This window comes from Tachypleus tridentatus, chromosome 13 (assembly GCF_004210375.1).
Source record: "Tachypleus tridentatus isolate NWPU-2018 chromosome 13, ASM421037v1, whole genome shotgun sequence".
Classification (NCBI taxonomy): domain Eukaryota; kingdom Metazoa; phylum Arthropoda; class Merostomata; order Xiphosura; family Limulidae; genus Tachypleus; species Tachypleus tridentatus.
The window spans coordinates 214,941,856-214,968,335 of NC_134837.1; the positions used below are offsets into that span (position 1 = coordinate 214,941,856).

General features: G+C 30.9%; 1 protein-coding gene across 1 annotated transcript; it reads right to left on the bottom strand.

Annotated features, from left to right (window-relative positions):
- Positions 1-771: 771 nt before the first annotated feature.
- Positions 772-26,194, bottom strand: Tmx3 (Thioredoxin-related transmembrane protein 3). The gene is made up of 13 exons (XM_076482750.1): positions 26,111-26,194; positions 25,058-25,121; positions 23,783-23,822; positions 21,603-21,766; positions 19,987-20,067; positions 18,229-18,343; positions 17,316-17,466; positions 16,484-16,661; positions 13,846-13,899; positions 13,034-13,232; positions 7,380-7,448; positions 6,852-6,987; positions 772-6,200 (listed from the first exon to the last, which is right to left on the bottom strand). Exons 1-13 carry the CDS (start codon positions 26,139-26,141, stop codon positions 6,175-6,177), a joined length of 1,308 nt encoding a protein of 435 aa, XP_076338865.1. The 5' UTR covers positions 26,142-26,194; the 3' UTR covers positions 772-6,174.
- Positions 26,195-26,480: the final 286 nt, after the last annotated feature.

A 26,480-nucleotide genomic window follows, 5' to 3' on the forward strand; every position in this document is an offset into this window, starting at 1 on the left:
CGATTGTTTCCATTTTTTTAATGCTTCTTTCTGAGACCTCTCTACTGTACAGCGATAGTCTTCAGAACCTGTTTGTCGAATTTTCTAGAGCTGTCTGCGCCGATCTTCTCGACTTTAGAAATTATACTGTAGATACGGTAGCTAGTCAACACTACCCACCACCAACTCTCGGACTACTCGAATCGAATAGTGAGATTTGCCTCTTATAGAGTCTTTATAACCTCGAAATAGGGAGTGAAATTACTTTTTATCCAGTCACGAGGTACGGAAATTATAGTTCAGGTTCACTCTCTCAGAAAGTGATCTGATAATGTAGATATTCATAGAACTCCCCCATAAAAATCTGTGCAAGTCATCACACGTGGATATAGCAGGTAAATACTGTTAAAAAGTAAACTTTCCCTTTTCACGCATTTAAAGTACTGTTAAAATTACGATCTTATAAAACACATAGGAAATTATGCAAACAACAATCCAATGAAACATAATTGCCCTCCTCCTGTGAAAAAATGTCAATGCAGTTTAAAATTTGAAATACTGTTACGGTTCTAATTCGTGACGGGTTTAAAGATTATTATTTATTTTAGCACAAAATGTCCGAGTACATCTTCAAACACACAAGTCATTTAATTAGTTACGAAAGTGTTTACTAAACTGATACATGTGAATATCTCTTAAACCCAGAGTTTCAGAAGATGCGGGGGTGCCTCCCCTTCATGGGGCGCAAATGATCCCTTAGGAGTGATTCAACGATTAAAGTAGAATCAATAGTTCAGTTGTGTAAAATACAGTATTTTAATAAATATATTTTTTGAATTACTGAAAACAATAAGTAGTTAGTACAACACATACAGTATTTTAACGTGCATTTCTACATCTCATTACTTACTCACTTTTTTCACTTATTTTAAGAAAAGTGCTGGAACAACCAAGAAATCATATTACGATAAGACATGGATGACAAAAGTTTACGAAAAGATATGTTAAACCTAAAATGACTGTAAATTGTAAAAGTACAATTATCCTCAAAATTTTTAATTATTCAGACAAATTGGCACTCAAACATTTTTATATATTTCATTGTTAAATAAGAATTAAATGACAACATTATTAATAATTAATATTTTTGATAGTGCAATAAAACAGTCTAAAAAATCTTGCATATTATACCATATTAATTTTAACAGTGAGTATACCAAGACTATTCAAAGAACATCTACGTTATCACATCAAACTCCACAATTTCAATAATACACCAGATTTCTTCATCATCAGGTCAACCTCCTACCCCCTAACTGAATAGTGCAATAATCCATTAACAATTCAAAGCATAAGTTTCAGTTTCGTACTTCCATATACAGCAAAATTATTTCAAAGATTATTCATTACCATTTTATTAATGACACTACTTTAAGTGGCTGAAAACGAAATTTTTCACAAGTTATTTTAAACTGTGATAGAAATTGTTTTTAATTGACTGAAACTTCTTAAAACGTGAAGAGTTAAATGTAAAAAACAATAATGGATTAAACGACTGGAAAAGAGGTACTAAAACCGATATAGGCCCACTTAATTAACTGCTACATTAATTAAAAGTTCAATGCTTTTCAACCATAGAAGTCCTTCAGTGGCACAGTGATATATCTGCAGACTTGCACCATTACAAACCTGGTTTCAATACCTGTGGTGGGCAGAGCACAGATAACTCACTGTGTAACATTGTTTTTAATTCTAAACAAACAATCAACAGAAAATCATGAGACGTGTTCTGACATGTCTCCAGCCATTTCTTGACTTACTGAGTGAAGCTTTTCTCAGTGTGTGTCACTACATCACTGTAAAGGATTAAATATCTATCACAAAGCAACTGTTTATATTGAATCCTAGAAATGTATAGTTCACATGCACATTACTCAAGCATCTTCTTCAATACTTAGTATGGACAGGCATAGGTAGGCATAACTCTATGAGGGTATGGAAGTAATCCATAATAAAGTATTGAAATATAAACCTGAAATAGCACATTATCATAACCTTATCTTGGCATGTATACATTCTTTACATAACTGACTACATTTGTAACATAAAATATTGTATAAATATACATTCTGATCACACATTGTTTTAACAACTGTTACTGGGAAAAATACAAACAAGGAGATTGAGACTTTATATCAGAGAGAATTTGTATATTGAAATTTCAATGTTGCACATATGTGAATGCCTAGCTATACCCGAGCAATGACAGTTGTAAAACCTGTAAAACAAGTCTATAAGCAGAAATATTGTATTCAGCATTGAGTAAAATGTTTCTCTATCTGTTTCCAATAAACTATGAAGACATTTGGATAGAAGTTTTATGCCATCAAAGTGAAACCAGAACCATAATGGTCAACAGTGTTTTTGAGTGAACATTGGAAAAGGTAATTAACTGAAGACTATGTGGTTTTATTTTCATACCTTACTTAAAAGAACATGAAATAAATGCATACATGGTATTAAGTATCTCTAAAAGTCGTGTCAGATGCATAAAACTGTACAAGGATTGGAATAAAAAATGTAGTGGCAATTGTTTCATGGTCAGGGTAGATAATACATTATCTCTATCCACTATGAAGGCTGATGTAATCATAAATAGAGTAAGACTTGAAGTTCTTCATTAATAAATTTATATTTGATGAACCGATACTATTGTACATTAAGGATTTCTTATATTGTTTATTAGCTTGCAAGTCCTTTGGTTGGTTTCAACTAAGTTTACAAACAAAGAAATATCTGACTAGTTTTAGACTCTTTGTTGGGCATATGTAAAAAGTTAATGTAGTTTTCATGATAATGCTGTGTATAGTAGAATATCTTGGCCAAAACTACTTAACTGTCATATAGAAGTGTGTAAAGATTGGTAAGACATTTATATCTTCCTTATCAATACAAATGATGAGCAGTTTATATTTATACACCAGGCCTAAGCCTATGCTTACCTTACTAATAATAAAATAATGCAGGTGTCCCAAAGTTAATAGGTCTAGATATATGTTTTTAGAAATGTTGATTGATACTTGGAAGTTGAAGATATAAGCTACAATAATGCTTTACACTTAGTATCATTGCTTCAATGAAAGCTAAGCTTGCCATTAATATACAGTTTTTTACAGATTTATGTAATCCAACTGCTAGATTTAAGCTTATACCTAAAATAAATCACAATATATCTACATGCAGCCACTGTTTGACATGCATGTTATGCTGCTGAAAACAAATTTAGATCCAGATCTAACTACATATATGCTCATCTACTAAAATCTGTTTTAGCTATGTGGCAATAATTTTATAATAAAAATGTCATACATATCACAGAACAAATACTAATACTGGGAAGTTGCCATGAAAGCTCATGTATTTAAAGAGAAATAAAAATTAATTAAATATTTTCTTCTTTGTTTTGTTCTTCTGGATGTTGATGATGGCACCCTAACTAACTTCTGGTGTGTAATAACTAACATAAATTTTCTGACTAATCTATTATATTTTGGAAAGTGCTGGGTTAATATATTTTGTTTCCATTTGTTTTTTAATACCGGATATATTTTTTCAGATTTCAGAGGTCACCTTTTATACATGATGTGACACTAGCTCATACATACAGGACACATCATTTTCCAATGGTAAAGAAAACCTGCCAAGGTATCAAAAGTTAAGTGTTTAACAGCTACCTGGTAATGCATATGAAAAACTGAAAAACTTAGGTACTGATTGAAAAGCTTGGATACTGATTCAAGTTTCTTACTAATCATCATAATTTGCTTCTGGAGGTCACAGAAAACAATCAGGTATTACCGTTATGCAAGCTAGAAAGATTGCTTAAGTCATAACAGGAAAACATTTTTAATTCTATACTTTCTTTTTAACACTACAATTATAGGTGTACAACACCAATCATCACCATGGTTGTAAGTAGCTAGAGGACACCAGGTCAGGTTCTTTCTTGCTTTTTAAAAGTTGGAGATATAAGCTGTATAATGCTTTCCATTTATCATCACTGCTTCAATGAAAGTTAAGTCTTCCAGTAATGTACAGTTCTCACTCACTCAAACACACACATATATAATTCAAAGATACATTTGAAACTCACGTTAAAACCTCAGTAAAATATGAACATTGATTGTGGTGCTAACCACCATAACAGGTAACACTGGATCCAACATATAAACAAAATGTAAAAGTATGCAAAACTCAATCTCTACCGCACACAAACGATCAACTTCATATCCAAGGAAGTCTTTCCAAGTATGTAAAACTAATATAAAGATATTATTAGTAATGTTACAATAATGGTTCACTTAATAACTTAAAAGAAACCTTTAAATTAAGAAGTAGAAATTAAAAGTATGTTGTTTTTAAAAGAAATAAATATTTTAATACAGAAAAGGACAAAAATGTTTTCAAACTGTTTATAAATATAAAAGAATTCCACATATGAATTAATTTTTTATACTTTCAATATGAATTATTATACTACAGAAGATAAAATCACATTTAAGTAAAGGAAACCAAAATTCTAAGATTTTCTGAGAAATGGTAATCATTTTCATGGATACTAAATGCATACATATGAATTGTTTTTTTTCATCAATTACAGTTGATGAACCTCAATAATGTGAAATGTATGTCATGGCCACAGAATGTAGACTTTTGTAGCAGACACCTAAAAGAAAACTGATGTTGTTATATTCCTCACAATGTAAATATTGTAATTATAAATTTTTCAACACCTGCTAATTAAACACATGACTACAGCAAACACCAAGACAATGAAGTAATGTGACTTGTAAAAAAAACGAAAAAAAAAACTAGAAAAATGTACATCTTGTTAGTGTGAACTGCCAATATAAGGCAGAAACTATAGCATTAAGGTATCACTTTAAAACATGTTACTAGTTGATTTACAGAATATACATCAAACTATCTTCTTAAACAAGACTAAATCTCTATTCTGTACTAGATAAGAATATCTTGACATGTTTTTGGACTGTTAAAATACATCAGACATGTTAGGTCTGATGAAAACTTCAAAATACTCACAGTAAGCTGACAATAAAATCAGATACATTCTCCAAGGTATGGTTAAATTATTTGAAAATCCATAATAAGTTAACTATAAAACTATATATACCCTGCTAGATCTGATGAAAACCTTTTATTCACTCACAATGTGATGGCAATAAACTCAGATATATCCTGCTAGATCAAATGAACCTTCTGAACATCCATATTCAACTCACAATAAACTCAGATATATCCTGCTAGATCAAATGAACCTTCTGAACATCCATATTCAACTCACAATAAACTCAAATATATCCTGCTAGATTAAATGAACCTTCTAAACATCCATATTCAACTCACAATAAACTCAGATATATCCTGCTGGATCAAATAAACCTTCTAAATATCCAGACTCAACTCACAATAAACTCAAGATATATCCTGCTGGATCAAATAAACCTTCTAAATATCCAGACTCAACTCACAATAAACTCAAGATATATCTTTATAGATTTGAAAAAAAAGTTTAAAAGTCCTACAGTCAGCTGACAATAAAATCAGGTATATTCTGCTGGGTCTAATGAAAGTTGTTACATACCCATAATCAGCTGACAATAAAACCAGATATACCCTCAACGATCTCGCTAAAACCTTTACATATCCACAATCAACTGACAACAGATTCAGATATATCCTGAAAAACTGGCTCAAATCATTATGAAAATACATAAGATATAGTCAGCCTGATAACACAAAGATGTTGACAAAACACTGGATGATATAATATAAGTTATGGATAAATGTAATCAAACAAATAATAAAATTTAACTATCTGGAATAAATGACTGAAGTTTCTACTTAAAGTATTTTCCAAAAGGTAATTTTAAGAAACAGAATAATTTGGCTACAAGTTGTTAGCATAAAATTATTGTAAGGAATATTTTTCTTTACAAAAGTAGAACAGGTAAAGATATTTACAAAATAATTTGTATGGAGAACAAAGAAATGCTGATTATATATCATGTAGCTCTGTTATTCTGATAATATCATTTCAGTTTTCTTTACATGAATGACACATCACTTCTCTTGTTTATAACTTTTCACTCTAAGAAGGAAGTTGATTGAGTGCTAGTCTTTTTTGTGATGTCTTTGAGCTGTTGAAATAAAAAATAAAAAATGGTCAAAAAACCACTGTAATTTCCCTGATTTTTTTCCAGATAATCATAATGAATTTTTTTTTTTACAAACGTTTCAAATGCTATTCCAAAATTTGTATTTATAAATTCAAAGAAAGTGGGATAAAATTTATAAAAACATAAAACAAAAAAACACAAAAATTTTGAAAATGTAAAAACTTCTAAAACAAGTTTGACCTGACAGCCAGTTTGGGTTAGAAATAACTTAATTTTACCTAAATTACACACAATTTTAATACATATTTGTAAAAATGAACACTGCTGTTAATAATTATGTACAACTAATTCAAAATACATTCTTGATGACAAGAAATCCGATTGAAGTAAAAATGTATCTCAAAACAACTGGTATGGGTATTAACACTTTTATTGATAAGCAAAGAACAATGTTTCAACTTTCCTAGGTCATTTTCAGGTTAACAAAAAAGTTTTGTTAACCTAAAGATGACATAAAAAGGTCAAAACGTTGTTCTCTGCTTGTCAATAAAAGTGTTAATACCCATACCAGCCGTTCTGAGATACAATGCAAAATACAATTAGAATTTTCATGATCCATTCCTATACTCTCCATTTTCTCCCAATAAATAAGCAACATGAGTTTTAACTCACACTCTTCGATGTCTTCTTCTTCTTCTGACATTTCTAAGATGTCGCTACAACATGATGTGTAAATTATTATGCTGAGGAACCCCAAGGGCAACCCAAATAGTACAGTCGTTAAGACGGGATTGCCTTTCCACATTGCCTGTATGTAGAAAATGACAACTTTAAACTGTGGATATGTTAAATCTCATGCAAACACAAAGCTTAAACTAAATAAAGTGTGCAATCTACACTTAATAAATAAATCAACATTATAATATTTATTATTTTTACACATGGAAAACCAATAATTCTCCTTACTAGCAGGTGTTGATTGAACTTTTTCAACTTAAATAACACACGGTATCAAAACATAATTCATTGGTTTGTGAACATACTATAATGAATGACATCAATCCAGAGGAATAATTTAATTAGCATCTAATAAGAAATAATGACATTTAAACTTATCAATATACTACAAATACGTATTGACATAACCCATAAAAAGACAACAGAAATAAACCTATTATAAAAAGTAAATTCCCAACTCACGGAAAGTGAGGTGCTTGCTTCAAATATAACACGTTTTAACCTATAAAGCAAAGTGTTTCCACCATAAGCCTGAAAATGTGACAAAAACAAATGGATAAATGAGTAAAAATCACAACAGTCATCAAATGTTAAAGTTTCTTAAAGTATTCTACAACTAGTGGCCAATCAATGATAAATAAATACCATTAAAACCATATAAGTATTAACCACATCTAAATTAAATTAAAAGTTAAAACGTGATTAAATGATTACAAGTATTGTGTATAAATTCCATAACTTCTGAAAATATACACACTCAAAGTACAAAGAAGGATAACAAAAATAAAAATTAAAGTTTTGTTGGTTTTAGAAGGAACAATCCTTGTTCCTTGGACATAATGCAGTATATAGTGGTATCAGAAGTACAGTCATTACAATTTCTAAATACACATATTACCCATTCCACACTTGCACCAGAAGTACTGTCATTACTGTCTCTACTTATACTGTTCCTTAACAGCACCAAGAATACAGCTATCACTTTTTCTACAAGGAACATTCCCAACTGGCATCACAAATACAGCCATTACTGTTCCTATGAAACACTCCCATTTGGAACAAGTATTAAATTCATTAGTGTCTTTACACAGAGCATTCCTCAATGGCATTAGAAGTACAGTCAATACTGTTTCTACAAAGAAAATTCAACACTGGAATTAGACATTTTGCCAATGCTGTTCTACAGTGAACATTCTCCACTTGCACCATAAGTACAGCCATTAAATACTGTCTCATCAGAGCATGTTCTTCACTGGCAATGTTAATACAATTACCATTATCTCTACAGAAAAAATTCCTATTGGCAATGAGATAGAACCAACACTGTTCTACAGTGAACATTCCTCACTGCCACCATAAGAACAACTATTATTGTCTCTGCAGATGACATTCCCCACTGGCACTAGAAGTACAGTCAACATTGTTTCACAATAAAAATTCCCCACTGGCACCATAAGTTCATCTTTTAAAGTCTCTACAGAGAACATTCTTTACTGATATAACTGTATTTAACACACACTTTATCAATAACAGATTGGGCAAAAAGGTGAAATTCTTCAGTGAAATGGAAAAATAAAACTCTGTTGTACATGTTTGAAACTTATCCTTTTCTTATCTCAGAAATATATTTCTGATAGCTACTTACCACCACTCACAAGAACTATACTTGCCCACTGCTGCCCTCTATATGAAAACTTTTTCCATACTCATGCTACAAGTCTTCTGCTCATCCCTATTGGAATTGAAATATTTCAATGTATATTTCATGTAAATCTTCACGTGTGACTTTCCAACCAATAAGAGCATGTGACACATGTGGCTCCCTCTAACTTCCTTTACCAAACTATCACTTTGAAGTTTGGCAGAAGATGTCAGCACTGGAAAAATGAGGGGGAAGAAAAGTGGGAAGTGTGAAAGAGAGGTAAGTACCTAACAAAAATAGATTTTTAACAAAGGAAAATTATTAGTTCTGATACAGTATTCACTTCCAGTCACAAGATTAGCTAGAATTTCACAATGTTCAAGAGGAGGGACTGCTGTGAAGACACAACAGAAGTTGCTCCAAAAGTGTCCGAAGGGTAGCTCGAGAAATGAGTGAATCAGATTCAAAGATCAGAAGAGGAAAACTGCACCACTTCTGAACCAGGTATAGTCTTCTACAACCTGTGAAATGTATGAAATATAAAGGTAGAAAATGAGAGATATCCATGCAAGTGAAAGAGAATGTGGAAGGAAAGTGATCCAAAGAACAGAAGAATATTGTAATTAAATCCCACAATTATAAAAGTGGGTAAACAAAGGATGTGCCCCTAGGTGTAGAGGAGCTAGAATGCAATGGACCATTACTTGGTGAGTCAACTACACTCAAAACCTGCCTGTAGAGTACAAACATCTGAATGAGAACAGGTTGAGGATCATACTGTCTTCACCTCAAACTCAAGAATAAGGTATTGAGACCCACTCTGATTTCCAGATATGTCACTAAAATTAGTTTAGAGCAATTGACCTGGGAGCTTGATATCTGGTATTGAAAGGATGTCTATTGTAAGCAATCAGCACCCCTAACTGTGAAATAGCCCAAGACCTTCCAAATGGCAATAATATTCCCATAAGAAGGAAAGATGAAGGACGGCCATGGAAAGAACCAGAACAATTCTATAAACCTACACTGCGGCCTACAACACAGATGAAGGAAATTAAGGAAGGAAAACAGACAATCTGAAACATGTATGAGGATTAATGTTAATTAGTTCACCCTAAATCCAAAAGTTGTCCGTGGTATACCAATATACCTGTGAGAGTAGGATGAGGGCTCCCAATCAAAATGATGAACTGCATATTGATGCCTCATTGCATTGTTACTGTCTACCACAAATAGGATGATATCACGTCATCTACACCACCTGCAGAACACACCACAACCACCCTACTCTGTAAATGAATGGTTATTGTTAGGAATCCATTCAGTATGATATGTCCATGGTACACCACTCCAGTGCCTTGATCTCAAAAGTGGTAAGGGCTCCCATATTCCACTTGAAGAAAGGAGGGTGACAATACAATCAAAAGTCCAAAGGAACACCATCACCAGAAGCTGTGCAGTGGATGACCACAAACCATACCAAGTTATTCATTTTAGGCATGGCATGAATAGGCACCAATTCCCTTCCACTTTACCCATTAGGTCTATGGGTGGTACACAGTCTGTGATGGGCATGTTTATGAAGAACAATTTACAAAGTCATGAATCTACAAGTAATCTTATGAAAACCTCATCTCCATGGTGAATATGCAAAGCCATAAAAAAATTTCAAGGCATCAAAACTGAACAGTCCTGAGTTAAAAATACCAGATCAGGCACAACTCACCTCATGGAACATAAGGGAAGTGGTTCAAAAGGAGGTAAGGTAAGGATATGGAAAACTATATTAACATACCAATCTGGAACTGTAGGTTACCTGGGAGGGTGACATATTGGGAAAGAATGAATAAGTATGGCACGTACAAGGAAAGTATAAACTTTATTTTATCAGGAAAAATTAAAAGTATGAGAAAAGATTACTCAATATTTCAAAAGCAAGGAAACTAAAGACATATGAGCCAGGTGAGAAATTCTGCCACATGGGACACAGTAGATTGGTCAGTGGGAAACCCCATAGTTATAGACCAACTAAAGAATACCTTCCACTGTGAAGTGAGTATGAACAGATTGGGACCAGCTAACAAAGAAATTACTCAACATGTGAAACTGGAGCTTCTTTCCAAGGACCAGACAAAAGTCAAACATGAAGACACACAATTTGAATGGGTCAGATGTAGGACATCAGTTGTTGTAACTATGGAAACCAAAAATTAGCTGGCCAATAAGGAGAAATCAGGAATATCTAACAAGGAGTGGAGTGGATGATAGAAATCACCCAATGAAGTTACTGGATGAGTGACTACACTTAAAAGATATTTGTATGACTCATCCTGTCTACCAATGAAAACAAGGGTAATGCCAACTCTGTGGGTTATATCTGATCAGGTCATGAAAGACAATCCACAACCAGACTGAAAGCATCCAACACATGATACACAATAAGTTTTGTTTTATTTTTGAATTTTGTGTAAAGCTACTCAAGGGCTATCTGTGCTAGCTGTCCATAAGTTAGCAGTGTAAGAGTAGAAGGAAGGCAGCTTGTCATCACCACTCAATGCTAATTCTTGGGCTACTCTTTTACCAATGAATAGTGGGATTGACCATCACATTATGATGCCCCCACAACTGAAAGGGCAAGCATGTTTGGTGTGATGGGGAGTTGATTCCACGACCCTCAGATTATGAGTTGAGTGCCTTATCCACATGGCCATGCAAGGCTGACACACTATAAGACAAATATGATGTGTGTGGGTCCAGAATAAGAGATCCAATGTCCAAAAATAGATCTCTTGACCAGATGCTCCCTTTGTAATTGATATGTGCTATCACCATAGAATTGTCTGAATGTACCATTACTAGACAATGTTGAGTGAGAAGAAAGAAGTGATGCAGTTTGCAAAGTATGGCTAGGAGTTTGAAAACATTGATATATAAGGAGTCCACAAATCAATGGCCCATTTCACCCTACTCCCCATCCCCTGAAGGGAAGCATTCATGAAAAGGTGTAGGTCTGGATGCAAGGGATGAAGTAGCACATTCTCTAAAGTATGAGCTTTGTCTGACCATCAAAGAAGACCATCTTGCAGGAGAATTCCAAGGAAGATTCCACTTATCGTGAAGCACCCTCTGAAGGGATTTCATATGAATATGACCTAGATGGATCAGTGACATCATAGATGATCACATTCCCAAAAGCAATAGAACATCACAAGCTGTTAAGTAACTGAGCTGAGAGGATAAGGTATATATAAAAAAAATAGGAATAAGGGATAAGATGGCACAAACATGACACACAAAATTCCTAAAAACTTCATCAGTCCAAGGCATCTCCTCAGGTTGGGAATGGGAAGGAAAATAAAGATCAAAATCCTCATCAAACTTTTCTGGAGGAAAGAGGGCAATTTCAAGGGACAAAGGATAACCAATGTAACATTTGATCTTTTGGCATATAAAAGCAGATAAAATTGCCTTTGAGTTGTCCAGACTTAAGGCCTGAGAAAAAAAAACTGCTGGTCTCTGGTGTAATCCCAGAAGAGGTAATGTTAACTTTAGAATTCATTGCACAGAGTTTCCCAAATTCAAGTACACAAAATAAAGCAATTAGAATTAACTGATACCAATAGATGAAACCAGCTGAATGAATAAACATTAACTAAAAAAACAACCACTTTGTAAGATAACAAAGTTGAACATGAAGAACTAAACAAAGGCAAAACCATGTCCAAACTCAAGTGCTGCCAAACTTCAAGGTGATAGTTCAGTAGAGGAATGTATGGGGAGTTATATGCATTACATGAACATGTCATGCTCTTATTGATTAGGAAGTGACACATGATGATTTGCATAAGAAATATTGGAATCCTTCAACTCCAACAGGGGGAAGGATGCGTGTTGAAAAATATTGCTTATAGAAGGCAGCACCAAACAAAAACAGCTGATCTTGTGAGTCAAGATAAAATACGAAATTGGGAATTGATTTCATCACTTGTGTTTATATACGTATCCTTTAAAGCCTAGTCTATTTAGCTTTTTTTAATATTTAGAAATAATAAAAATATATAAAAAATTTCTATTAATATCTTACCATCTAGATGAGGACATAATAAAGGAGGACACTTTTATTATCATATAATATTTTTAGTAATAGTAAGCATACTTTGAACTCAGTTAAGGTGAAAGATCCCACAGACATGAGAACACTGTTAATGTGAAGTGAAAACACACCAAGCTTAATAAATCACCATACAATAAAACCTTTAGTACTCATATGAATTACAGTTAATAAAGTCGTAACTCATTTAAAATATGATGTAAAATGAAAAAGAATCTGAAAGTGAAACAGACCTCCCTGACGTTGTTAAAATAACATGCTGAAGAAGGCAGAAAAAAACATTAACTTCACATTTCTGTTTTCTGTACTGAAATTATAAAAAAAGAACAGCTTCTAAAAGTGATAAACAGAACTACTACAAACGGTTGCTGATTTATTTAGAATCTGGTCTAGAAGAGAGATGATGGTTTGAGGAGATGGAATCTTTTCTTCTTCAGAATCAGGTGGCAGATAATACTCGTATGTAGAGGAGTCTACAACAATAAGGCTAGGAATAGGTAGGACTTTCATTGCAACTGAATTAGCTAGATCAGACTGGCCAAGCCATCCAAAAATGAAATGTCTGAAATGAAAAATATCAAAGAAATTTTATTTCTGTCTTGGTTGATTGTAATAATTCTTTCTTAACTACTGGGATTTTTAGCTGTTCCAAGACTTAATGAGATAAGTATGGAAGGTTTGAAGTATATATGTAAGAACACAAGAGGCTGTCTTAACAGTGAAATGAAGCTTACAGATTTTCCACATACAAGAAAACTGCTGCCTTTAATTTTAGTGTTTTAAAAAATGTTTGCAATTTGTTTTGAAAAACACATGATTTAGAAATTTTGTTATGAAACAAATATATATATATATTATTAAAACTGTTTTCCAACACTATCAAAATATTGGGGTTTCAGTTTATGACAAAGTTCAAAAAATGTTAGTAAGTGCAAGACAGACAAAAAAAATATTGATCATATGTGACAAACATATCTGTGAAACACTGCAAACAAAATGAAATTAAAATATTCTGAAAAATTTGAGAAATAAAAGTTGAAAGTGACAAAAAAAAAAGAAATTCATTGTATACACAGAAACAGTTTTTCAACAAGAAGGTTTTACTTAAACACAAAATTGTTCTGAAGAAAAAATTTATCAAAGTTATTTTTTTTTCAAGTATAAATATCACTTACTCATGATATAGATCCCTATTACTGACTGCAATGGCTTCAAGAAGGTCTTTGAATCTGAATATAAAATAAAAAATCAGTATGAACAATTAGTGGTTGTTTAGTGCTCACAATCAAATAAATAATTAAAACACAATGTTTCATATTTACACAATTTATTATAAACATAAATAGCTTCCACTCAAATGTTATTTACGTTTCAGCTCATTCTGTGTTAATTAAAAATACCAAGTTATATTTTTTTTCCTGAAAGTAACTAATAAAGAAATTAAGTTTACATTTACATTCCAGGATGAAAAGTCAATGTTTAACGTTTTTTCAACAAACAACTTATCCTATATTTAAACATATGAATAAGATAAGGAAAATGTTCGAGAATACTAAAGATAAAATACAAGAGTGGGATTTATAGAATAGAAGATGAATATGGTAGTACTTATATTAGTTAAACTAAAACTAACATAAAGTACAGATTATAAGAATATAAAGGGTTGATAAAAAAGAATAGAATAGAAACATTAGCTCCAGCAGAAAATGTACAATCAATACAATATACTTCTGTGGAATAAAGCTACAGCTTTATCTCAATCTAATAACACTACAGCTTTTATTCATTCTTCATTACAGAAGAATCATCAACTCACTCTATGTGTATGTGGTGTGAAATATTGTAAATGTTAGCCAATGAGCTGTGTAAGTAACGCTCAAATATAATACTTCATTACATGTAGAAAGTATAAGAATAAAAAATATGCATCTTGTAAGTATGTATTCTCAAAATGGCTGGTATGCGTATTAACACTTTAACTAAAGCAAAGTACAGAACAGGTTAACCTGAAAATGATCTAAGAAAATCAAATTTTGTTCTGTGATTTATTTTAAGTTTCAATACTTATATCAGCTGTTTTGATAATACATTTTTGTTTTGTTAATAACTCCTTAAGGCAACATAGGAGTTCGAGCATGTAGTTTTTAAGTAAAGCCACTGATGGTTGCAATAAACTTTTAATTGTGTAAGTATGAAACACCGTGCTTTATTTAGTTTAAAAAAAAACTTGTGTTAGAGAAATCAGAATATTTCACCACATAAACACATATCTCTAACATAGCCACATTTATGTTTCGTAAGTGACTTTAACAAAGTATTTAAAGTTGCTCAAGTGTTTTTGCACAGTTGTCGAGGTTTACAATTATTTTACCATCATGTGTAACTAAATTTGAATACTAAAGTTCCAATTAAAAACCTGGTGGTTTATTTCCTTCAAGGTCTTATTTCTTTTCTCTGATTAAGTACACAACCTATCTTCCATAAAAAAACAGTTTGTTTACTTAGTGTTTTCACAAAGGTTCTCTTTAAAAGCACCTTACACTAATAAATAAAGAGGGACTTTCAGAAACATATATTCATACACTATAACTGTTACTTATATATTTACATCACAGATACATCAGGAATGACATTTTTTCCAAATAGTCAATCAATAATGTTATCATTAAAAAAATACTTAGATGTTCATGCAGGAGCTTTCTGCTTATATTAACATAATTAGAAATTTATAATAAACTCACCACTGTTATAAACAAAATTATAGAAAGTATATACCATTAATGTGTGTGTATAAATGCTTAAGTTTTATTTTGAAGTTTCTATTTTTTTTAATTATTACTTTTACTTCTTACTGAAGTTTTACATTTTAGGCTATGGTATCTGTTTCACTGATAACCTTATAAAAAAGAATAGTAACTTCAGATAACTGGAGGAATGGCAGGATTAAAACTGACATTATGATATGATCAAGCTAATAAGAGTATACTTTACATGATAATGAAGATCACTCTTTATTTAAGACAAAACAATAAGTGAAAAGAGATGAGCACAGAGAATGTAGGTTAGCACTTAGTGAACAGATTGGTGAAAACTTTATCTATTCCAGAGACATTCTGTTCTGGAGTGAGAGATTACAATGAATTACACAAAACAATAATGTCATTCTCCTTGCTATCCATGTCAATAATGCCATTCTACTTGCTATCATATCCAAATAAGTGAAACACCTGCCTTGACTGCATGTAAGAAGCACACAAAATGAGGTCATTAGTGTGGAAAGTGGATTTCTTATATATTAATTTTTATTTACACAGATTAACTTTTTAAACTTGGTACTTTATCAAGTACAAGGTTGTAATGTCCAAAAAGACTAAAAGAAACAGTTTTAAAAAATAGATAAATCAATAAAATGCCATAGATGTAAGAGTGAAATATTACTTTGTTCACAAGAAACTAGAATTATGCAAAACCTTATAGCCTTAACTTGAAATCCGTTTGTAAACAAATTCACCATTGAGTGTATTTAAATGAACCAGTCAAAGTTTGTTTTATTTAAGTTATTAAGGTTGAGCATTTTCTGTTCTCTGCCAATAGAAATAGTAACACTTCTCCATGTGAATATGAACCACTTTATTAAACATCATGCTAAAAGCTCCAATTTTATCTTCCTTATTGTTGATTTCAGAAATATCTTTATTTCTTTCTCTCTCTCTTCTCAGGATGATTTAATCTCACAACAGATTGTATTTATTTTTAACAGTAATGACAATGTTCTTACACAAATCATAAGAAACCATTAATAGTTTTACTTACTCTTGCATTTTTAGAGTTAATTGTCCAATTTGATTCTCTTCTAACACAGCCAATACAATATATTTTTCACTTTTTAAAACCTGAGGAAAATTTCCATTAGTCACTTTGAGGAAGGCAGGAAAACGCTCCTGATTTATCCATGTCTTAAGTGTTGTGTTCAATTCTGCATCTAGTTTTCCTGAAGTAGAAACAAAAAATTAATATTCAAAAAGTGTGATCCCCACTCTTGTGCAACAAGATTTCATAAGACACAGAAATTTTATGATATTTCTGAACCAGATATTTTGCATACAACTGCAATGCAGAGAAACTACAACAGTAGCAACTGAAAAAACAAAACAGACATAAATTGGTTAGATCAAACAATTACTTAAGACAACTATAAACACTTTCAGGTCAGAAAATATCACTATGACTATACCAAAGAATTCAACATTTTAATAAAAATGTTACAGACAAGAATCAATTTAAAGGAGAACAAAGTTAGTTAAAAATTACAAAACACCTTCTCAGTGAATAACAAGTGAATGGTAGTAAAAATGAAAAAGAATAAAAAACTTCTGCATCTCTGAACACCAGAAAGATTAAATAAATATTGAATAATAAAAAACTCTTAGTTCTCCTGCAGATGGCAACTTAGATTAGAGAGCTACATTACTCTAGGAACAAAGTTAGTCGGTGTTCTTTAAAAACAAACCTTATAAATGATAAGGTTTTACACAGGTCAATAAAACTGTTACGAGTTTCACCATACTGTGACAGAAGAATTACATTAATTATACTACATACAGATATGAGATTGATAAGTTATCCTCCTAAAGCCAAGGAATACCTTTAAATTGGAATCCCTTATTGTCCTTAAACACATAGACTGATGGAGAGGATGGAACTGCCACACCTTCAACTAAAGACAGGCACTGATTATGAACAGTGAAGAAGTAGTGATAAGGTTGAAGTTCCTCAGCATTCCTCATGAAGTGATCCTATCAAGTACTAACTGTTTAGTTACAGCTTGTTACAAACTTATATAGAACACACCCATTTTACAAGCTATATCAATATCATAATTAAACACAAAATAGACATCTACAAAAAAAGAAATATAACATTACCCACTGATGAAACTATTTTTCAGTACACAAGCCACAGGCTAGTAGGATCCTACAAAACAAGCACTCAGCTTGAGGTAAGCCTAACTGTATTAATAGTATTCAACAGGGTATCATTCATCCTTTAAAAACAAACAATTAACTTGAGGTAAGCCCAATAGCATTAATAATATACAGCAGGGTACCATTTATCCTTTAAAAACAAATGCCTTGCATGACATAGAACCTATGGTATTAATATTATCCATCAGGGTCACCTCATATCCTTTAAAAACATACAATCAGCTTGAGGTAAGCCCAACTGTATTAATAACAACCTACAGCGTAACCTGTATCCTTAAAGAAACAAACTCTTTGCTTGAAGTAAGTCCTACAGTGTTAATAATATTCATCAGGGTTAATTCCTGTGTCATAAAATACAAACACACTAGCCAGGCTTTTGCATCTTAAAATCTTTCACCAACATACAACTGATAGAGTAACACAATAAAACAATACATCACGATATAATCTAATCCAACTAATTGTGCAGAGAAAGGGTTATGGTATTCAAACACCCTGCTGACATGGTAGTGATGCGTTTTTTTCTATAGAATAACTCAGTATGACACTGGCATTCACAAGGTATATTCTTACTTTAAGTTCTCCACTATCATCCAATTTTTCTCCATCCACATACAGAAATAATACTTTGTGGTCCTCACGAGCTTTTTGAAAGTCATCACAATTTTTCAGATGTCTCACAGCAGGTCTATACACAATAATAATGAAAAAACAAAACTGATAGGTTAATAAATACTCACAAAGTATTTTTAATTGGTTCCTGTGATGAACCAATTATCAAAAGCAAATCATGAATCAAGCTCTTTCTAAAATGAAGATCTAATAGATTTACAGAGATGCCAACTATTTCAAATGACTGAGCGTAAAGATTGTAGACAGAGCCCTTTCACAGTTTTAGTCCTTTTAGATTTGCCAGAAACAAGACAATCTGGTGAACGAGGCCTCTTTTTACCATCTTGTGAACAATTGCACAGGTGTTTCTAATGCACTTAAAAAACGAGAAATACCCATCTATGCAAGCGCTGATTGACTGACAAGCACTGATGATGTAACTATGGATTCCCCCTCGTATCCAGTATGGAGAAGCACCACACTCAAACTGTTGGTAGACGTAAGATACAAATATTTTTTATTATTTCAAGCACAAACATGATTATCGCAAGTAGCCATTTGGACTATGTCTTTTATTTATTATCAAAATTTATTTGTATCTCACTAGAAATTTTCTTTTCACCCCTTTCAAGCCCTAGGGGAACAATTTATCACTTTATTGTATAGGCCTATATAATATATAATAATTTGGGAGTTGCAACAAGTCATAATATTTGTCTGTATGCACGTATAGTCATAATGTATACACCAAAATCGTAATGATTATGCTCAAATCATAATGGTTGGCACCTCTGGATTTAGTTCAAGCTAATTCTTTAAAAAAATCTGATTAATATTAATTTTAACAAATATCTAAGATAAACAAAGAAACAAGAAACAAATTTAAAATTAAAGTTTAATTTTTACATTATACCAAAGTTTAGAATTAATTTCCAGACACCACTGATTGTTTATAATACAGACAAAAAAACTTTGCATTAATGTAATAATAATTTCATCTAGTAACTTTTTAATTAATATTTATGAAGTAAAAAAAAAATTCAAGACTTGAGAAAAGTAAAAATATCAAAAGAAATAGATTATTAACTTGTTAGGTCATTAAAAATGAATCTGTTTTAGTTAGTAAAGTGGTATCATTCATTAACTGTCCACCACTGCTTATAGTTTGTTTAAAAATTTGTTGATTTAAAAATCATCTTTCCAGGTTAGAATATACAAATAAAACATTCACTTATTCAACAAAAATATGGTATATATAAAAGAATAAGAAAAATATATTAAATTTTTTGGTATTTAATATACAGTGATCAAAAATAATTAGTTATTAAACTGAACATTTAAGATATATTTAGGTAATTCTAACTTACTTTTGGCAAAAAAAAAAAAAAAATCTGTTACAAATCAGTTTTACATTACAAGCTTAAATACATGATGTAAAAGCATACAGTGAAACTCAATCACCGTATGTTCATTTAGAGAAATATATCTCTTTCAGTGATGTCGAGAAAACCCACTTGTAGAGAAATATATATGCAAAAACGGCTCATTTAGGTTGAGAAAATATTTTACATAGAAGAGCAAACAACGTTTCAACCTTCTTCGGTCATTGTCAGGTTCAAGAAGGTCGAAACGTTGTTCGCTCTTCTATGTAAAATATTTTCCAAAATATCTCTTTCAATCTAGAACTTTGTGAGAAAGAGAAAAATAGATAAATTTTACCCATCCATTCTTCTGGCAAAATCAACAATTTCTTCACGTGTCCGGTCTCCTTTATATTCTATATTCTTATGACCTTTGACACTAATTAAGGAAAGAGCACAATTAATCACCATTCTCATCAACTATGATACTTATGAAAAAACAGTGACTTTAAAACATATCACAGTAACCACCGATCAGTATTGAATAGGGTACAAAAACAATTTCTTCTTTGAAACAAACCCAGAACAAAAAGTTTTAATTTGTGTGTAACTTAAAGAATGTTTTCATTTTCATTAGCACTTTTACTAATGGGTTTAGAGAACTCACAACTAATTGATGTTTATTCAAAATAACTTATAACTTTCATCAGTTAACTGACAAAACTTTTCAAAACTAAAGAGTTCAAACACTTTCCTGAAGTTGTACCAACTTTAACTACAGTCTTCTACTGTTATTCAAGTGAAACAAGTTACTAAGTAACAATATGTCTATAGAATCAGTTTTTTCAGTAATAAATGTTTATACATATATGCTGGGACCACTAATAGTCATGCAAATGAAAACTAGAAAGTAATCTATTATCAAAAGATGTTTGTTTATTGATAAGAACAAAGCTACATTATGCAGTCTACATTCTGTTTTCTGTCAGTATTGCCCAACCAATTTTCATTATTATAAGCTCTAGCATGTACTACCATATTACAGGAAGAGAAAACATTAAAATGCGTAGCATTTTATTAAAAACTAGTGATAACAAAGAATTAGACTATACAGATCAAGAATAAATAAGTAATTTATAAAGTAATGTCTCTAATTCTGTATAACAAACTAACTGGGAGTTTTTAACATCACACCTGAATGTCTAAAGAAACTGAAAACAAACTATTAACATTTAAAATTCATTTAAATATCACTTAGTTATTATTTGAGTGCCTCAATTTTTTAATTGCAATGTTGTAATTCCAATAAAATCTTATAAGGTCTGGCCATATTAAAAAATTTAGGTTAGCCCTCAATCCATATTAACTAAAATATGTAAAATATTTGTATTCATGAATAATTTTGAACATTATAATCAATACTTAAAAAATCAACTACAAAAATAAAGTAGACATTATTTATAAAATGCATGAATGCCACAAATTGTTAACTTCTAAGACCCACAAAGTTTGTGAACACAAAAACTTGAATATACTTGCAAGCATTGGTGTATTTGCTGACAAAAGAAAAACACATCCAATTTTAATTACTATAAGAACGCATATTTACTTTCTGGTGTTCATGTGAACATTTTGTAACAATGAAAGAAAGTAGGATTTATCACTTGGAGAACTTTGGAAACAAAGTGGAACCTACATGCATGTGTTTTTATAACCACTCACCTTAATCTTTGTAAACAACTGCGATATTAAGATGGTAATGTTAATACAGGAGAGTCTGATGTTTATCTTGTTTTCTCTCTTAAATCATGGATAACATTTATTTTTAAGAAAGACAGTCAAATTCTGATGTTTAACCCACAATCACTAAAAACGTCCCAATTTTTTTAGCTGTACAGAGAAAACTTTAATTGGAATAATCAACCATAAATTTAAGATAATTTCTACAAAATATACATTTCAAACAATACTAACAAAATGACGGTTGGAAAACCTCGGATACCAAATTCAGTTGCTACGCTCGTGAAACGTGTACAATCTAGCCGTCCAACTTGAATGTTTGAATCAACAAGAGACTGAGCCACTTGGTTAAAAATTGGTTCTAAATTCTTACAGTGTCCACACCAAGGTGCATAAAACTGAAACAAATTATAAAGAATACATAAAAATGATATTTCCATTGGAAATAATGACACTAACTCACAGACATAAGATATTTTTTCTTTAAAGACAAACCAGAAAGATTCTTAACCAAGTGTGCATGAAATAAGTTCAGTGGATCAACTACTTATTGGATAATGTTTGTTGTACACAAAATATCATGTGTTAAAATGTTTTTCTGTGTCTGTGAATTACCTATATCAGCCTGACTTAGACAAAATGGAGTGGAAGGTGTTTGTTTTTGTTTGATTTTTGTGCATAGCTACATGAGAGCCATCTGCACTGACCATCCTTAAGTTTGCAGTTTAAGACTAAAAGAAAGGCAGCTAGTTGTCACCAACTCTTAACTACTCGTTTACCAAAGAATAGTGAGATTGATTGTCAAATTATAATGCCCCTAACAATTTTTAAAAAAGTAAATAAAAAACCCATTGATGGAAAGTTATGTTTGTTGGTAAAATTTCTGCTTTTACATGTTGGAACAATGGAGTTTGTTAGCTTTAAAAGAAGAAACAAAATAATTTGAAAGGAAGAATGGTGCAAAAAAAGAAAAGTTCCTAAAACAGTGGTAAATTTTGTTTTACGGTATGAAGGAATATACCCAAAACTCTTTTACAAACTCAGAAAATAATGATGACAATGTGAACAAAGCAACTGACGGTTGTGAAACACATTCTTTAGTTGTTTTAGTATACTGAGAGTCAACTCAGATAAACTCTATCAAAGTTAATATTAGTTCTGTACACAATTAAATTAATACATAAAGATTTTGGAACAAGTTTCTATAAAACTGTTATAAACCTCATAAAGTCAAACTTAAATTATATAATATTATTCTATTAATAAAAACATACTTCTTTCTATACAATACTTAAATAATTGTGATGATGAAATGAGGTTGTTGAAAGTTGAATTAAAAGATTAATTACTATTAGGTGTGTGTGTGTGTGTGTGTGTGTGTGTGTGTATGAAAGACTTTAAATTTCCATATGTTTACATATGTATTTCTTAAGTGCAGTCTTTTGACATTGTCATTTAAATCAAAGCTTTACAAAAATCTACAAGTGCATAACACAGAGTTTATATGCTACACATAACATTTTCTTTATCTACAGTATTTAAAATTAAATGTGTCCAAAGTTGCAACTATAAAACAAAAACTTACAGGTTGTATAAAAGTTATAAACACAAGTACAGTAACATATTAATAATAAAAGCTAACCATTCAGTAATGTTTATAAGAGGCCACTCCCTTTGTGAAATTAAAGTTTTGCTTAATTTTTTTTAGCAAAAGTACTGGAGGGTTATCTGCACTAACTGTAATTATCTTAGAAGTAACAGACTGGAGAGAAGGCAGGAAGTCACCATCATTCACTGCTAAATTTTGGAATATCCAGATTTTAATCAAACAGTGTGATTGACCCTTACTCCATAATACCTCTATAGTTGAAAGGGAAGTATACTTATGATGGGATTCAAATTTACTATTACAATATTACCCAAGGAATCAATAAAATAAAGACCTGTGAATTTTTTCTGTATTCTAAAGATAAAAGGACAAGAAGACCCAAATCTAAAATTTGAATAAAGACAGGTTAAGCTATTACTTGAAACAATTTTACTTTTCTGAAAGGATAACTAGGCTTATAATTTGAGTTACCAACAGCACCAGTGAAAACTGGGACGTTACTAAACTGCAAGAGCATTAATTTTCTGAAAGATAAAAGATGGTTTTAAACTTTTACTTTCCTTAATAATGGGTGTATAAGGACACCTTTGAAGGACCAATATTTGCTAAAATATAGAAGTTGACTTCAGAATACAGAATAACAAAGGCTGAATTTTCATGTTAAACAGTACTGAGTTGTGTCTTATAAAACATAATTAGGTACACTAATACTTGATATAAAGTTACAGTCAATATATACTGCTAAACATAAAACACAGGATAAATCACAAGAATGTCATGTACAAAGTTCAATCTACTAGCTTACCTTTATTAACCAAACCCCTTGGTGACGAACTTCTAGAAACCTAGAGATAAAACAACTTATGAAACTAGTCATCTTAAATTATATGTTTTAAAAGTATGATCAACAAATATGGTGATTACACACATGAAATACTTACTATTTGCATGAAAAATTAAACCTAATGTACAGCTTAAGGCTACACAGAATAATCCAGAAACAACCAATTGGTAATTAAATGTAGATTTTAGAATGCAACAATAAAGCAATATTTTTTTTATGAAAATATCATACATGATTTATTCTCAATCATGTTTGGTTAGGGTAAACATTGGAACTTCACATATTCTAATTTGTCATCTGATAAAATTGCAAAAGTCATAAAACATGACATTAGTTTTTCAAATCATTTTCCAGTAAGACAGCACCACATACCATTAGATTTCGAAGAATTACACAAGTTGTTTTAAAGAGTAGTTTCCTTCTTAATGGTTCTTTCAAAAGCACCTTAGCAGAGTTTTGGAGTCCTTGTTTTTCAATTTGAAACTAGTTTTTGAAACAGGACCCCTAAAATGTTTTAGCAGTTCAGATATTTTGCTGAGTGCCTAACATTACATAAACTTAGTATTTCATAAAATTAATATAAAAGTTCAAACATATTGTTATAATTGTACTTAACTCTAGTACTAATGGATATTTACATAGCCTATCAAGAAAGATATTTAAACTTACAAGACATCTGCATGACCTCAAAGCAAATAATCCATTGATTTATTTGAAAAAAAACTTAATACATTTTCTTATGTTAATAATAAGCTACTTACTTTACACTTAAACCCAGGTTACAAAGTTTAATACAAATGCTGAAATACTCTAATAACAGCTAGTGTAATAGTTACAAGCACAGTTATTAAACTGAAACAATTTCCAAAAGTTGTTACTGAAAAAATAAGCAAATGACCCAGAATTACTCATGAATTATTTGTAGAAATTTTATGATAGCTATATACATCCAACATATGTTTAACTTGTGGCCACACATGGAGTAAGTTTGTACAGAAAAGCACCAAAAGAAAAACATTTACCGATTTCATTTTTCTACATTGAACATTCAGCAAAAACACAGTTATGCCTACTGTATAACAATTACAAAATATATTTCATATATATATATATATATATATATATATATATATACAATAAATAATTTACACATCAAAGTATGTTAACTTATGAGCATACCCACATACCAAGTTTGGGGAAAAGAAATCCAAAAAAAGAAGTAAAAAACATAATTACCTATCACTAAGTTCCAAAACACGATTTGCTTGAGCAAAACTTTCCAAAAAAGTTAGAGTGATCCCTAAGTACGAAAAAACAAAATACAATTAAAAATAAATCTTTGATATTTGTTATCCTCCAGTTATAATATGTTCTACCTTAATGATATTATTTTCATAAAGATCAGGCTCAAAGTAGTAGTATGCCAAAAGGTGTAATTTCTCAAAAGCATTTAACTTATGACTATGGTGGAAAGCTTCAAATTTACTATTTAATAACTTCACTAAATCAATGTTGGGCTACACAAGACACCCCTTATGTGGTGTTGGTGATTCATGTAAATAATAATCATATTAACTACATGGGAAATGTTAAAATATAACACACCATAGCTATAGATGGGGAAATGTATAATTTATAATTAAATGAAATACCCCTGTATACAAAGGAATGATGAAATAAAATATTTCTGTTTAATAACGTTATTTATTAAAATATTTAATATTATTATCATACTTACAATTTGCCAACACCATAAGAGAGCATGTCACAGATACTTAGATGAGGTAGAATCATAGTTTTGTGGGAGATTTATTAACAAAACTAGTTTTACGTACAATTAATTTTGCTGGTTTCACCTTTAATCATATTATTTATTGTACCTTTATGCTTCGTAAATTTGAAACTACAATCTCATACTAGTTACCACATCAGTACAGTAGTAAATCATGTTCTGTGTAAAATTTTGAAATATGAGCATTAACAGTAGTTTATTATTAAGACTGTCAGTGACAATTCCAGGCGTTAAATTATTGCAAAACTACAATACAAATCATATGCAAATTAACATCTTAAATACTTCCGCACGTCACGTCACTTCTTCATTGTCAATCCTAAATTCTCCATCGCCTTGATTTCGAATTACTATTACTATAAATTACAATTTAGAGTTTAAGCTAAGAACAGTAAACTGTTCTTCATTAATTCTGTTAGGAATGTAAAGTATAACTTAGCTATATGAACATAACAACGAAACTTAAGTAAATATGGTAAACAATTTATTTTTCTTACCCAAGTAAAACAATTTTACAATTATCTTCATTATTTCCAGCAGAGTATAGTGTATCTTATACCTAACATATACAAACAACGTCCTTGCTGCCATCTAGTGCGGTAATAAATATTTGTATTTATAAAAATTCCATTTAGTGCGGTAATAAATATTTTTATTTATAAAAATGCCATTTAGTGCGATAATAAATATTTTTATTTTTATTTCTAAAATAAAATTACAAACCTAATATGATAACTCAAGGATTACCATTTAAAAATAAAATTCATTAAATTGTAATATTACTCTGTTTTTTTGTAACATTAAATGCTATGGTTATGAATTTTGTTGCATTTAGTGAAATGATGTTATGTTTCCTTCAGAAGTATG